The 16,853-nt window shown below is 40.1% G+C and overlaps 1 protein-coding gene across 2 annotated transcripts in view; it reads left to right on the top strand.

Moving 5' to 3' along the window:
* NPR3 (natriuretic peptide receptor 3) overlaps window positions 1-16,438 on the top strand; it is an 87,872-nt gene extending 71,434 nt beyond the window's left edge. The window contains exons 6-8 of one of the 2 annotated variants that reach the window (XM_044276407.1): window positions 6,393-6,522; window positions 8,413-8,497; window positions 10,433-16,438. In XM_044276407.1, coding sequence (XP_044132342.1) covers window positions 6,393-6,522; window positions 8,413-8,497; window positions 10,433-10,544 — 327 coding nt within the window. In that variant the 3' untranslated portion in view covers window positions 10,545-16,438. Of the gene's footprint in view, window positions 1-6,392; window positions 6,523-8,409; window positions 8,498-10,432 lie in introns of both variants that reach the window. The other variant, XM_044276406.1, reaches the window with a different exon arrangement.
* The last annotated feature ends 415 nt before the right edge of the window (window positions 16,439-16,853 follow it).

Genomic DNA, 16,853 nt, shown 5'->3' with positions numbered 1-16,853 from the left:
AAATCGAAGTCAAGTTTGCCTTGCAAATGATAGGAAAAAAACGGACACGGATCATGGACACAGATGACAATCTTGTGTGCCTCCGTGTTTTTTCACGGACCCATTGACTTGAATGGGTCCGCGAACCGTTGTCCGTGAAAAAAATAGGACAGGTCTTATTTTTTTGACGGACTGAAAACACGGATCACGGACGCGGATGACAAACGGTGCATTATCCGAGTTTTCAACGGACTCATTGAAATTCAATGGGTCCACAGAAAATCACGGAAAACAGAACAACGGACACGAAACACAACAACGGTCGTGTGCATGAGGCCTAACAGGGTCATCCACAGATCCTCCGTAACAGTGTGTCCTCCACAGGCCCCCCATAACAGTGTGTCCTCCACATGCCCCCCATACATAAGTGTGTCCTCCACAGGTCCCCCATAACAGTGTGTCCTCCACAGGTCCCCCATAACAGTGTGTCCTCCACAGGTCCCCCATAACAGTGTGTCATCCACAGATCCCCCATAACAGTGTCATCCATAGACTCCCCATAACAGTGTCATCCACAGGTTCCCCATAACAGTGTGTCATCCACAGGTTCCCCCATAACAGTGTCATCCATAACCCCCCCATAACAATGTCATTCACAGATCCTCCATAATGGTGTGTCATCCACAGGTCCCCCATAACAGTGTGTCATCCACAGGTCCCCCATAACAGTGTGTCATCCACAGGTCCCCCATAACAGTGTGTCATCCACAGGTCCCCCATAACAGTGTGTCATCCACAGGTCCCCCATAACAGTGTGTCCTCCACAGGTTCCCCATAACAGTGTGACATCCAAAGGTCCCCCATAACAGTGTGTCATTCACAGGTCTCCCATAACAGTGTGTCATTCACAGGTCCCCCATAACAGTGTGTCCTCCACAGGTCCCACATAATAGTGTGTCCTCCACAGGTCCCACATAATAGTGTGTCCTCCACAGGTCCCCCATAACAGTGTGACATCCACAGGTCCCCCCATAACAATGTGTCCTCCACAGTTCCCCCATAACAGTGTGCATGTGCAGCATTATCTCCATTCACTGCTAAGGAATAGCCAGTGATCAGCTATTATCAGAACACTCACAGTATAATGGAGGATGACCATGCATGCACATAGTGCTCTCTCTTCACTGCAGGGACCCGGATGGGACAGCCCTTTTTTTCAGCTTGTGGTTTTTAAACTGCATCATAGAAAAACAGAAGGGCCCTGGCCATTCATAATGCGGGGTCCATGTCCAGAATTCCCATTGAAAAGAAGGAAAGGAATAAAAATCCACGCCAAAAATGCATCAAAAAGTGTTTTATAAAATTAGTCAGAAAAAAAACACATAAACAAAAACCTGATGCAGATTCTGCATTAGGTTTTTTTAAGCACAGAAAATACTCTGTGTGAACATACCCAAAGAGGCTGCAGGATCGGTAGTTTACAGTGGGAAGGCTAAAGAGAGATGATGTGGCATTCTGTACTCAGCTGCTGTGGTTGCAACCGCTCTCCGTACCTACAAAGTCCTGTCAGACTGCTAGTCCAATATTTCAGGATTTGGGGCCCCACTTTCAATTTTGGGCAGGGTCACACTTTGTCTAAAACCGGCCCTGGCTGCTCCAGCGGTGGTGCGGGTACCAGGAACGGAGCCGGGAGCGGGGTAAGTATATTACCTGTGAGGGGCCCGGACACATGGGGAGTATGTTTCAGAAATCGGATAACACCTTTAATGTTCTGATGCTTTGTGGATCTGCCTCTCGGGAAACCGGTCACGTGACGCTCCTCTTCTGAAAATCTAGGGTCCACCAACATGATATACTTTACTCAGAGTCAGACTGGCCCACCAGAGTACCCGAGGATCTTCCAGTGAGCTCAAGCTCAGACACAGTAATGGGCGCTTTATAAAACAGGGCCCTTTATGAAGCTGGGCCGCTAAGGTCTAGCAAAGGGTGAACCTATAGAATCATTTTCTCTGGTGGGCCCAAGAAAATCAAGTCCAAAGCTACCTCTGCTATGCATGGGACCTCACTTCTACTGTGGACGAGGTCAGCAATATTCCTCTCCAGGTCGCATGCACTGGTGTGGTGGATTTAGGAGTTTGAGCACCAGGGAGAGGAATAGTTCTGGTCCCATCCACAGCAGAAGTGATGTTCCATTCACAGTCCAGATCCACCGACATCATGTCCTTTACCAGGTTTCTGGCCTCTGCTATGGATGGGACGTCACTTCTGTTGTGCATAGAGTCAGATCCAATCCTCTCCCTGGCACATGCACAGATGAGGTGGATTCAGCAGTTTGTACATGCGCCAGGGAATTTAATAGTTCTGGCCCCATCCACATCAGAAGTGATGTCCTGTCCATTGCATAGGCTGAAAACCCGGTGAAGGATGGGCTTTCCAGACAATGTGATGTCTGTAGCCCACCTAGACATTGCAGTGTGAGAAGATCCCACCAAATCAGGCTGGATCTGCCAACAAATATCTCATGCCTATGCCCTGTTATATTGTCTCTTGCTGGTTATCCCGCTTCTGTGAGGGCCCAAGGGTGAAAGAGCTCTAGGACCCCTGCTAATCCTGACAACTCCATATCTACTATTCACTTTAATAGAGAGTGACCACACATGCTTGACACTTCTTCACTGGGACCAGCTGTCTGTCTCCTCCGCCATTAGGACCAGTTGGGATGACAGTCTTCGACTGATATGGCTTTTCTGGTCTATCAAGAAGTTTCTATAAGATAATCCCTTTAAATTCTTCCAGTGGTTCTATAGACTACTTGGTGACAATGGTGGTCATTAGAGTTGAGCGAAGCGAGCTTTGGATTCCTAATCTGAAGTCGCTTCGTTCAAAACTTGAAACCAAACTTGGCTTCCGTTCTGACTAGTACCTCGGAACCGAAGCTTAGTTCAGTTTCAAGTTTTAAAGTTGTTTTCCACTTTAAAAACAAAGTACGGAAGTCACGCGCGACTTTGTGAGCCCATACATTAGACTCATTGGAGCCCATACATTATAATACTGTACGGAGATGGAGCTCCGTACACAATTATTCTGAAGCATCCGAAGCTCGCTTCGCTCAACTCTAGTGGCCATGATAGAAGCATGGAGATTTGGTGCTGTCACCAAGGTTTTGCTATGAGCATATGGTTAGTTTTTTGCAGAAATGTGGGATTTTTGCCAAGTCTAACATACTCCATGATATTCATGGTGCTTACACCTCAAAATTATGACTTGTATTTGGAGGTTTAATCTTCCCTTGGCAGCGCGATTACAAGCCTGTAATGCATGAAAATGTGATTCCTGTTTTTATGAAGGATATTACACGTTGCACATTATACTCGGTACGAGGGGCGAGCCAGCGAACTTCCTTTGACCTGAAAGAATATTCATGTCACCCTGTCCCATGCTGAAACCATAGCAGCTTAATGCATATCCCTCCTTCCTCCTGACCTTAGCTGGAGAGCAACACTGAAACCAATAGGCTTGATTTACGAAGTTGCTCTTAGCCTGCACATAAAAGAAGAATTACGTATGCAAATTGGCCAGATCTGATATCAAGCGATTACTCTAGACAATACAGCGGCTTCGGAAAAGTATACATTGAGATCTAATGCACTAAAGCCCAGAAGAAGGTGAGGTCCTTGTAACCCATTGTTGGATGTAGAGCAGCAATTCTGAAATTCTGTACAATGGACTACAGCCGTTCAGATGTTGTAGAACTAGATCTTCCAACAAGACCAACCCTCTACCTGATGTTTTGTAATAGGATGCTAAAAGAGAAAAGTCACTTTCAGCTTTGCATGATAAACAGTAGACAGAAAGAAAGGGTGCAGGAGCAGAAATCACAATTCATCTCAAATGCTGTTCTGCTGGTGGAGTAACAGTGTACATACATTAATTATCCTGTACTGATCCTGAGTTACATCCTGTATTATTCTCCAGAGCTGCACCCACTATTCTGCTGGTGGAGTCACTGTGTACATACATTACATTACTGATCCTAAATTATATCCTGTATTATACTCCAGAGCTGCACTCACTATTCTGCTGGTGGAGTCACTGTGTACATACATTACTGATCCTAAATTATATCCTGTATTATACTCCACAGCTGCACTCACTATCCTGCTGGTGCAGTCACTGTGTACATACATTACATTACTCATCCTGTACTGATCCTGAGTTACATCCTGTATTATACTCCAGAGCTGAACTCACTATTCTGCTGGTGGAGTCACTGTGTACATACATTACTTATCCTGTACTGATCCCGAGTTACATCCTGTCCCTCTGTCTCATAAGAAGACACCAGTTTTATATATGGCACATGGGGGCCATGTCTTCAGATTTTGCACTGGGGCCAGGAGCTCCTATGTCTCTGATGGTTACCTGATAAATCGGAGCTCCCAGAAATAGGGGCCCAGTCGTAGCTTCTACCCTGTAGCTATCACACTGAATACAGACCAATCCAAAATGTTAGGAAAGCAGTCAGTTTTATTGTCTTGAACTCTTTGCAGTTTTGCCTAAACCCAAGCAAATTTTGCCGTCTGCCTGTAAATGTTTTCACATAATTGACATTCTTAAGGCAAAATATGCGCCGGACAAAAATGCAAACAATCGTTGTGTTCTCTCGGTTTTTACGAAATGGAATCAAATTCTGAAATATTATCATTAAATTCTGATTACTTAAGGATCAGTCACACTTTGCTCGCACAGTACCCGTCTGTGTTAATCATGTACATGTTCCTACCACAGTCTAAACATGCTCCAACCACAATTTAGTAAAATAAGCCGCAAACAGAATTTAAAATAATAAAATTTAGTCTCGTCTTTGGCTGTTACTTTCACATATAGGAAAAATATGAGAACTATTTACTTTGATTTTTTTATTTATTTTTTGCACTTTTGGCTCACCTCTATCTCAATGAATGGAGTAAAGTAAGAAAACCCGGCATTGACTTTTGCTGGTCACTCTGTGTCTAGACCCACCAGGCTGATATTGTGTGCTATCAACAAGCATCAGGTCATACACCAAAAACTTATAGTATGCAGTCACCTAGTGGTGGTACTTATGAGAAGTACTAAAAAGTAAAAAAAAATTATGCCCTGAAATTGTAACACAAGCCATCCCTGCACCCATTCCTGTCATGATGCAAGTAGTTTGGGTAAGCTAACTTCCACCCCTTGCAGGAGCTGTGACCATGTTAGGGGTCTGTCATGCAATTATGAAAATTAAGTTGTCCAAGGTAGTAAATGTAATAAATTTTTTAAATAACTTAGACTTGTTCATTCCCCCATTGCTCCAGAGCCCCCACTTGGGTGGTTCCCATTGGTCTTTCTCTTGTCCTGTAGTGATGGTATTCCAGAAGAAATCAATTTGCTGATTTAAGGGGAACATCTTTAGAATTATTCTCTTATGAAGAACACCCATTCTGTCAATATGCCCTACTAGACAAGAGGGTTCGCCAGCTTGGGACTCCTGTCTATGAGCTAGAAAAGAGTACCACTCTGTAAGACTCAAGCCAATCTTGAGTTACATGGACAGCCATGATGGCAACCTCTAGAAGAACAAAACTGGTTCCCTTTGAACGCAATATTCAAGGTAGAAAGCCAAGATCCTGTTCTCCTGGTATTGCCTTGAACTTTCCTGTGGGAAGGCCACTATCTGATCGAGCTTACCTTAGATCCTCAATTCTTGGCCTCCAATTCCCTGTAGTGGTTTCCTGCCTAGAACATGCTTCCATCGATGTACAGATATATAGACAACTACATCATTATCATCCGTCCCACACCGTCATAATTTTAGAGAGATCAGGACAATTTTAATCCCTGTCATATACTGCTTGGTGCAGTATAAGCAACCAAAATAAGAACTTCACTGTAGACAGTTGGGTTGTCCACTTTATAACCTCTTTCCATATGCCTTACTAGGTTTAGAATGAGGCTTTATTAGCCTGAGCAGTCAGCCTCTACCTAGAGCTTCAGTCATTGTAAAGAACCTCTAGTGTCCTTGTAGTCTAAGGATGCCCAATAAGTTCAATCTTGCAACATGCAATGCTTCATTTTGCACACACACACACACACACACACTCTACCGATAATTAGAGGAGTGTCCCACCAGCCAGAAGTTGCATAATTAGCCACAAGGGGATGTGGATAATGACGTGGGTTGTCCAAACTGTCGTGGGTTGTCCTTTAAATTCGAAGGTTGAATCACCATGTTTTAATTGACAACTTTTGGCTCTCTAATGTTCCTGGTCTTCAATGATGTCCACATTCAATGTCTGTCATACAGTGTGAATTCTGTTTTATGGGAATTCCTAGATTGCCAGAATATTATCAAAAAGTTTATCATGTATTCCTCTATTCTTATTCAACAGGTTATTGGAGATTTTTTTGGCATTCAAGGAACTTTTGAACTTCGACCAAATCTGAAGACTATATGGGGAACTGGAAGGATAAGACTTGCGGAGATGAAAGTGTTTGAAACCATAACTCCATGCAAAACATGTAAGTAATTCGGTTCATTGAATCTTTCTGTACTGTGGACACCAGACATACACAGATCTATGTATAATAGTATATACTGTATGAGTGAATGTCCTATAAAACATCCACGCATGGAAGAGTCAAGATTTATGAAGGGTTGTTCCTTGGTTGTGAGCAGGGACTAGCAATGGCAAGTCACTAGAGGTTGTTTCAGGTCTCTTAATAACTAACACTGTGATTTTGGATGTCCTAAATGGAATCTATAGGGTTGTGCACATACACAGAGGATCTCATTGTGATAAAAAAAAAAAAAATCTTTGGCCAGGTCAGGGCTTGAACATGGAGTGGACTTATTCCACCTGACCCCTATTGCAACCACATACAGGAAAGGTGGCCTTGCATGAGAGTGGCCATCTACACTGAGGTCTATGGGACTTCATTGCACAGTATAGGAAAGATGCCCAGTAGAAAATGAATCTGATATCACATAAATGTGTAACATGTGGAGGTCCTACTGCTGGATCCCCATCGTCCATTCTTGAGAATCACCATGGCCACACACTAATGAAAATGTGGGACCAGGCTACCCCATTCTTATGATCCATATAGCATGGATCAAATAGAAATGTTTTGCATGGAAAATCCCTTTATTAGCTGGTTTCTCTTCTGTCAAGTTCCAAAATTCTGTTCTGATATTTTGGGTGACCTTGACAATTAATATGGTGCCAAGGAACGCCCCCAAGCCTCAATTATATGCAAGTGGGTCCCAGATATGTTCTACAAGCCTGGAAAAATGAAAGCTTCATCTTCATACAATCTTGGATTTGAAGTGTACCTCTAGTTATAAAACAAATTGTGATAAGTGAATAGAGCATGTAGTATATCATATTAAAGATGGCTCTACCACTGTTTAGTGTGCGGTAATAAATCACTTACCAGCTGGCAGCAGCCTCCTCATCCCCCCCCTTCCTCTCTCCATAGACTTTTGTGTGTGAGGCTGGAGACAGAGAAGGGAGCTACAACAGATAAGAAGCTGAGTAGGGAGAGAGAGGGGGAAAGCATCCTAAGAAGCCCAGAAGGAAGCATAATTCTTTAATAAGATATATTACAAAGTTTCTTATATTCACCTCTATTCACCTCATAACTGGTATAAACTGGTTTATAACTGGTGGTACACTTTAGTAAGACTCTTCTAAGGAGAGGAACCTTAGACCACCAGGCTGTAGAAAAGGGATGAGATGGTGACCTGGCAATGTTTTCTTTTTTTAAATACACCATGAACTAGTTCAAATCCATTAAGATCTGCTAATACTCCCATCTGTCAAAGGCACAAATTGTACTGTCTCTTTACAATGCTTTTTTTTGGCATGGGAACTTGTTCCGTGCAAAATAGGATGCAGGAAATTTCACACCCATTGTCCACCGCTCCAAAGTCAATTACCTTTAATTAAAAACTTCACAGCTATTTGCAGAACGGAAGAATAATCGGCACCTGTTATTGCCATAACTTCCTCAATCGATGGGCCTGGCAAAGTGTCTGACTGCTACTGCCTGGGGTTTCATGAAATGTTCCCAGAAGATAGAGATTAATTGAAGTTTCATAAAAGTCACATATTTCTCCTTGCATTTTTATATTTTCATGCATACTGAATTTTTTATCCAAATCCCCTCCATAGACACAGAGTTAAAGTTAAACATTTTGGCAACCTGCCGCATCCACTGGGGGGAGCATAGGAGTTCAACAGGAGTGCTCTTCTGTCCAGCTTCTGGGCGGGAAACCTATATGGCCAACGTTACAGTGTCATTCAGCATTTCTGACCTCCTGAGCAGGAGAACGAGGCTAGATTTTGCCATTCTGGATTCCTTTCTGGCAGCTCTAATGGTGTGTGTCTGATTTGTTTCCTCAAGCAGGTGGCTTAGGAGAATCTGCAGTAACCGGAATTGTGGTTGGCGCCTTCCTAGGCACGGGGCTCTTAATGGCGTTCTACTTTTTCAGGTAACTTTAAATACTGATACAACTAAAATGGACACTGAATATTATATACAGATGTAGAAGAGCAGTCTGGCACCATACATATATGGATTTACATAGGACTGCAGGGAAGCCTATTAGACTATCACAATTCCCAGCCGCAAGTACCCATATGATGACATCAGTGTTCAGAATGTCGCTTGGGCCTAGTGAGAGTGTTACTTTCATTAGGTTGACGCTGGCCTGTAATATACATTATCATTAAGGAGGTTTTTTCAGTAATTATAAATAAAAAGTCCTACAACGTTCTAATAGGCTGTTTCAATTCTTCATTATCTTCAGTGTATCTGCTTCCCATCAGTGAATGAGAGTGTGAAGCAAAGAATGCTAAAATGGGAGGAGGGGGAGATGCGGCAGTATCTGACTTTCAGGGTCTGTGCTGTGAGAGGGGAGAAGGGGGCAACATTGTTAGATTCTCCCAACATTCAAATTCCGGTTTGTGGGATGTCTTGTATTGATTTCCTAAACATGACCACAAAACAATCCAGTTTTGCGGGGACATATACATTAGCTTTGTCCCCTTGGTGTCCATTTCACAAGATTATCTCTTGAAAAATGGGACAGTCTGTAGGTATGCACAAAAAATCCAGCCATGGAGGTCTGGCAAAACATGAGCTTTATTAGGCAATGTTAAAACATAAAAGCAAAACAGTACTCTGCAAACACAAATAATAAAGTGAATACAATCGTGCCCTACTCACTATAGAAAATATACTAATGCTAATGCTACGTTATAAATGTGAGATTCTTTGCAAATATATTTTGTATAAAATTATTGGTGCCTGTCCGCCAACGACAAGGCTATCTCTTTAGGACAGGAACCTAACACTAAATACTATACTACATCCGCTGGTGCCATACTGGCCCCTTTTAAATTTAGGGAATGCTTGTTCCACATGCATGCTGAGCCCACACTGTATTATATCTCTTTTGGTGCCACAATGGCCTCTATAAAATTCAGGGAATGCAGGTTCCACATGTTAAAACATAGGGGGTCATAAACTATCAGAAATATGCCTATATTTGGCATATTTCTGGCACAGATTGTGGCGCAAAATTTATTTGCTCCGGAATGCGTGACTTTTCCCTGCTCACGCCAGGTCTAAAAAAGTGGGCGCGGCGAGGAAGGGGACGGGCCGGTAGGCCCATCTCATTCATCATTTTCTATGTCTGTTTTAGGCGTACAAAATGGTCTAAATGTAAGACAGCAAGGAAGCTCACGTAGAATTAGACCGGTGCTGGAGACGCCAAAATGATGTAGAGGCCGGTGCCTCTTCATAACTTCGGCGGATCTACTGCCAGCTATAGGGGTTATAAGACTGGCGTTTTAGACCAGCGTTTGATAAATGAGCCCCACGCTTTTTGGGCTGAGCTAGCCCTTAGTCAAAGTTGTTTGTAGAGCATGCAGTTTGACTTCTGTAAGAAAGCTCCTGTTTTACCGGCCCTCCACAGAGCTGGATTCTCATTGTCTGAGTCTACAAAGGGCTCCAACACACTGGAGCAACGCGTTTTGATCTGGAGGGGGTTAGCACAGGAGGACCCCTGCTATCTACCACCTTAATGTTTACTTTGGAGGTATGCCTAAATGCTCAGAGGCAGGAGTGGAAGCAGCAAGCTCAGAGGGCACAGTGTGATCTCATGCCTAAATAAGCCTGTCTACTCAGCATGCTGTATATTTATAGAAAACAACAGAGGGAGGCACCGACCTCTTGTGGGCATGGCCTAATTCACAGAATCCAGTGTGAGCGAGCAGAGCTGCAGTGTAACGAATGGGGAATAAACTGTGCAGTAATATACTGATGAGAGAGGAGGGGACAAAACAGAAGTTTTTTTCTTTTTAATTTTAATTCTTTTTTTCTAGAGCTTACTTTAAAAATATCATTTATTTCTCAATTGCAGGAAGAAATACAGAATAACTATCGAAAGACGAAACCACCACGATGACTGTAACATCGGCAAGCACAGACAGCTGAGGGAGGATTCCATACGATCTAACTTCTCTGCGGCTTAGGGAAAATAGTTTTGTATGAAGATGCAACCAAAGACATCGCAGTACGCGAGAAGGAGCTCTTGTAGAAGAGGAGCAGAGTCCTGTTAGTTTTTTTTTAGTTTTTTTTAGTTTTTGTTTTTTTCTTCAAAAACTCAGGAAAGATTTAGAAATCGTATGATGCCACATGGCCTTTCATCTGGGACAATTTCATGATTTACAAATTTGGACACTATCTGCTGGATCATGACAAATGGTAGATTTATTTTTATTGACGTAAGAATTTAAAAAACAATTGAGCAGCAAAAGAAATATTTTTTGTTCAAACCAAGAAAAAATGGCCAATAATTGTAAGGTGATACTGAAATTTTTATTTTTATTGTATTCATTTGCCTTGACCTGCAAATAGCAGATATTATTCTCCAAGGGGTCACCAGGCTTTTGCTTAATTCTTTTTTTTTTTCAAAAACATTTTTTTCTGAGGTACATTAAAGAACTCGTTTCGACTCGAGAGTCAGACGTACACAGTGAAGCATTGATGCTTAAATTCGGCCCATCTTGTTAAATTTTTCTGGTTTGCTCAGTCCCTACACAGATATTTGGGATGACGTCGAAGCGTAACTGAAAGGTCAACCTTGTGTGAGCACAGGCCATGATTGTAATCCTGTGGATGTTTAAATGCTTTACCGTAGAGTATATTCAGGATAACTTAGCTGGACGGCTAATTCAGGTTTTATATTGTATAGATTTTATTTAATGATGAACACTATCGTTGCAGGTGATACCAATGGCTCCTACTAGCTCTCAAAAAAAAAAAAGAAAAAAGTTGGGACTCAATGATATGTTGATTGAAATGGTATAAACTCAATTCGATTTCATTTTCATATACTTCACAAGCTACGCATGACAACACTATATGTAAAAAATTCTGTAGGGTAAAATTGGAAATTTGGACCAAAACATTCATTGAATGCGTATTCAATAAGTGTTTTGGTCGAAATCTCCTATTCGTAATTAATTATTAAAAATTACTACTCCTATTAAGGACTCATGCACACAAACGTATTTTCCTCCATTTCCGTTCTGTTGTTTTACAGGTCCGTATGCGGAACTATTCATTTCAATGGGGCTTGAAAAAAACCCGGAAATTACTCCATGTCCGTATGTCCACATGTCCGTTCCGCAAAAAAATAAAATAAATAGAACATGTCTTATTCTTGTGTGTTTTGCGGACAAGGACAGGCATTGTTACAATGGATCTGCAAAAAAATAAAATGGATGTGACACGGATGTCATCTGTTTTTTTTTTTTTGCGGATCCGTATTTTGCGGATCGGTAAATGCATACGGTTGCGTGCATGAGGAGCCCTAAAGGGGTTATCCACCTTGGACAACCCCTACTTGTGAGAAGGGTCCCCTTACAATTAAATGATCACAAAGTGTCCTCCTGCTGGGACTCCAGCAATCAACTACTGTTTGTGAGAAATCTGGTAGCAAGTGTAGACTTTTTATGAAGCACCCCCACAGGTGGAATGAAGTATTACACATTCACATCAATAGGTCCTCTGTGTAATACAGGACAGGTCCTCCAGCGAGAGAGGTGCTCTTTGTAACTGACCTCCAATCTGAACAAAAGATGAAGACCCTGAACAGAGGAATCTCAGATGTCCTAATTGGGTTCTAAATTGGACACCCTTTAAAAGTCCACATGCAACAAAATATTAGAGCAAATGTAGTATCACATGGCGGCCATTCAGATGAATGACCTTTCTTGTAAAAGATGGACAGTAGAGCCTGTCAGAGTGGGAGCTTAAACCACTAAATCAATGGTAGTTTTAAATTGTCTTAAAATCCTGTTTCTCTGAATTGAAATATTCCTTTTTTTTGTGTTTTTAGAATTTTTTTATTGAAAATATACTAAACTGAAATGTAAAGAAATTCACAGAAAGGAGGGTCAAAAAATAAAATTAATGTCACAATTATTACTGTTATTATTAATAATATCAATTGAATTTTTTTGCATTAATACATGTTTTTGAACATTAATATAATTTAGGAAAAATATATTTAACTTTATTATTTTTCATTAGGAGGTCCCGAAGATTACAGCTAATTACCAAGCTGTACCTGTCCTTATCATTGTTTCAAAAGTCAAGTATAGGTGCAGCCTGGCAATTAATAGTAGTTAAGCAGACATTGAAAGTTTATGGTTATTGATAAAATTTGTGGGGGTGGGAATTCATGAGTCAAGGAATTGAGATCAGTTAGGGTCAGCTAGCTTTTGTATGTGAAGTTGAAATTTTTTGGGGTCGGAAAAAAAAAAGGCCCATAAATTCTACCAAATAGAGAACCTTTGATTTTATACTGAAAATGTAAATATTTTATCTTATATTCTTGTACATAAATAATTTAGATTTTTTTTCAGTAAAAAACATTCCATTCTAACATTTTCAACATCTAACAGTCATTTTTAGATACTACGTTCACTTTTTATTTTATTTAGTTACATGAGAGAGGAGCAAAAGTGCTGAGATCACACAAAGTAGAATTTTTGATCAGTGTTCACTGTAAATATGTTATTTAGTAGTCGTATTGTGTCTAATAGACATTCAGGAATGTTTTTGTTTTTTTATGTAGGTCTAATTATATTGGAATTTCTTGTAAACAACTTTGGAATAAAATCAACATTGTTATATTTAGGGCATTGCTACAAAGATAATGATTAAAAAAATTCGACCAAGACATTAATATATATACAGGGGTATATATTGTGTATAATATTTCAAATGCAATAACAATAAACTCAGAGCTTATCACATAAACTAAAACCACAAAAAGTTATAAAATATGAAAAATATATAAATTCTTTTCTCATAATGTCGCAGGTGCCAATTTTTGTTGTACTTCAATACATCTTTAAATGTGAAACTTTGAAGACATTTTCCTCATTTAGATGCAACGCTTTGGTTTGAAATTTTTGAATTATGAAGGTCGACATTTTTTAAAAACCCATTTAAGGGGTTGGCAAGCTGTAATTTTTGGAATGATTGAAATAATTTATGAAGGTCAACTTTAATTTTTCAGAATAGGTTAAAAAAATTAAGAGAAGCTATAGGCACCACACTGAATCCCATTTTTACAAAAATTACAGTCTGGACAACCCCTTTCAGTGTTTATTGATATAATATTATAATTTCTCTTGTCTTTTATAATTTAGCTTGTAATGTAATATAATTTTTTTTGGGTCTTTTTTCTGTAATATTTTCTTTCAATATTTATAAAGTCCTTTTTATAATTGTATTATAAAGGGGTTCTCTGGGCCTGTACCTAAAAAGTCCCTGCTAACCTGTGGACAGAAGACACTTGTTCCACCGATTCTGCAATCTCGGCTAGAATCATGTGATTGCCTGACTAGCTGGGGTCTATTCCTCTGATGTTTAAACAAGATATGCTCTTCTTTCTTCCTGCTCAGCTACAAATACATTATGCAGCTAAACAGGAAGAAGGAGGAGAACATACGGTCAACAAACATAAGAAGAGTCTGTTGGGTGGTCACGTGATTTCAGCCAGGATTGCAGAATTGGCGCAGCGATTGAAGAGTAAATACTGCTCAAAGTGTCTTCTGTCCACAGCTGAAAGAGCCTTTATAGGTACAGACCCCTTTAATACTAATAATAGGTACAATGAATTTCCCCGGATGTGCAAAAAGTAATAATATTGTTTTATTTCTCCTGTCAAAAACTGCATTCTTCATTATTTTATTTTTTAAAAAGTTTTTTGTTACCGTTATTGGGGGGAGGGAGATAAGATTTGAAATCTATTACATTAGTATAAAGCAAATGGCTATAGGTGCTGCAGAATGATTTTGTATTTTTGGAACCACTATTGTTTTTGAAAGAGAATTTTATCTATAGACTATATAAATAAATTTATGTTAAAAAAATTCTAATTCCTTTCCACAAATTTTTGGTTTTCTGTTCTACATATTTAACACTTTTGATGCTCCACAGAGGGTTCTTATTTTATGATGTACTGAACAATGAGCATGTATTTTTGGTTTATGTTGGATTGACTGCCATACACTTTAAAAGCTGAATATTTTTGGGTTTATTTTTGCCCTATTTGTACTGGTAAAGGGAGATGGAAAAATATAATTTTAGTTTTTTTTCCAAAAGTTAAATCGGACACTGGTCACGTGTTGGGCAATGCTTGGTAAGTTCATTGTGTGTTTAATCTGCAGATGATGCTTTTGTTAACAACTTTAATATCAAATATGGTTAGCCAACTAAAGGAATCCAAAAACTTAAATTGTAAAAAAAAAGAATTGTCTGTGCTATTCACAATTATATAATCATAGCGCTCACCACCCACACACAGCCATATTATGACTCTGTGTTGTACATCTCTATAACATGTCACCCATGGACTATGATGGGGCCCTTCTGTGGCTGTCTCATACCAATCGCTTTTTCTGTTGAATTCTGTACGAATCTAACAGTACAAAATTTGGTTATATGCTTTATTCAGTACCATATTAGGGAAAAATGTCCCATAATACAGTACCATACAGAGGCAAAGGGAGTGGCTCTCAAATAGGACCATATGTCGCTAGGTACAGCCTTTATATAAAGTGTTCTGTATATTTATGAGGTCTAAAAGTGAAAAAATTTAACATTTTGAAAATCACTTTTTTGGTCTAGCTCATGAAAATCAAAATCAAATTACAATAATTGACTATAAATTGAAAAGTAGTATGTGACGAGACAGATCAATTTAAATGAAGGCATTAATCATGAATCATGACCAATGGGTGCAATGCTCCTTCAAAAGGGCCCATATGGGACAATGGAATAATGGCACCAAGTATATGCTAATGTCACCAATGCTTTAGTAGACCATCTTGATCAAGTAGTGGCAAGGCGATTCACATGACTTCAGATGGAAAAAGACTCCTTAAGGCCAGGGAACAAAATTTAAGGGTTTTTTGGAATCTTAATGACCAAGTTTTTGGGATAGATCATTAATATCAGATTGGATGGGTCCAAAAAGGAGCTACTGTTTTTTGAACCAGGCACTGCCTGGTTACTGGCAGGTTGAAGAGTACCCAAAACCTTTGTGAAAAACACAAAGGGGCAGAAGCACTGCTTGAAGCCCTCTGCCCCGTCGGCTTTCAACAGCTCTGGTCAACTTTTCAAGCATGTGGACTGCAGATCCATACTCCACATGCTCAAAAAGCCCAGTAGAGCCCATGAAAGTGCAAATAGTTCTGAGCAGCGCTTCTGCTCCTTCGTGTTTTTCAAAAAGGTTTAGGTGCCCTTAAAGCAAATGGGAGGAGCACTGCAGTGACTTGGAACTGCCACTATAAAGAGCTGTAATCTTCCGGCCACAGTTGTTCGGCAGAGGTGGCAAGAGATGGACTCCCTCCGATCTGATATTGATGACTTAGTCATCAATGTAGACTCCTGGAAAACTCCTTTAACATATGAGGTGCAGTTTATTTTTGCCCGCAGATCAGAACATCGGTATAATCCTATACAGAGTTACTATAAACGGCACTGACATATATATATATATATATATTTTTTTTTTTACATTCCCATTTTTGGATTCCTCATCAGAGTCCTGACAGTCTTCATGATGCTATTGTACTGATGTACGCAGCTTTGCCTGCGAATAATGTGATTTTATTTATTGTCTTTTTTGTTTTGTTTTTGTAGCGCACGCGTCTTCTTCAGGAGATGAATTTTAGTTTTTCTTTATGTAATATAATTATTCTGTCAAAGTGATGAGTTGGTCAGTTGTGCTTTGTGTGATATCTGTTCACTATTGTGTACATCTTTGTAAGCATTGTTTTTGTTTTTATATCCAGATACAACAATACGTTTCAATTAAAAATAAATGAGTTAGATGTTGATGTGACCGGGTTCCTGTGAATTGATTTCCTGATCTGAAATTTAGGGCAAGGGAAATGGGAGTATAGTGGGCAACCAGGTGGCGACTTCATTTTCTTCACTGGCTTCTAAGAAATAAGAGGCGTAAATTTGGTTGCTATGGGCAGCTCCTCCCTTTTCCCCTATTGAATGGCAAAATGTTCTCCTGCCCAGACTGGTCTTCGCATGTAGAATCCAAGGCACATCCTGAAAGGTTCTGATTCTCCCTGCGGAGATCCAGATGGAATGGCAATGCTTTCTGGGAGAAAGTATGCAAATTAGCTCTCCTCCAAAAGGAAGAAGCTGTGTCTCTAGTACTACCTATAGGTCCTCTAGTACTACCTATAGGTGACTAACAACTTTTTAAATCAATGTCCAACCATTTCTAATGTCTTCAAGCATGA

This window comes from Bufo gargarizans, chromosome 1 (genome assembly GCF_014858855.1).
Source record: "Bufo gargarizans isolate SCDJY-AF-19 chromosome 1, ASM1485885v1, whole genome shotgun sequence".
Classification (NCBI taxonomy): Eukaryota; Metazoa; Chordata; class Amphibia; order Anura; family Bufonidae; genus Bufo; species Bufo gargarizans.
The sequence above is the reverse complement of the archived record's forward strand: the minus strand, read 5'-3'. Positions and strand labels throughout refer to the sequence as shown.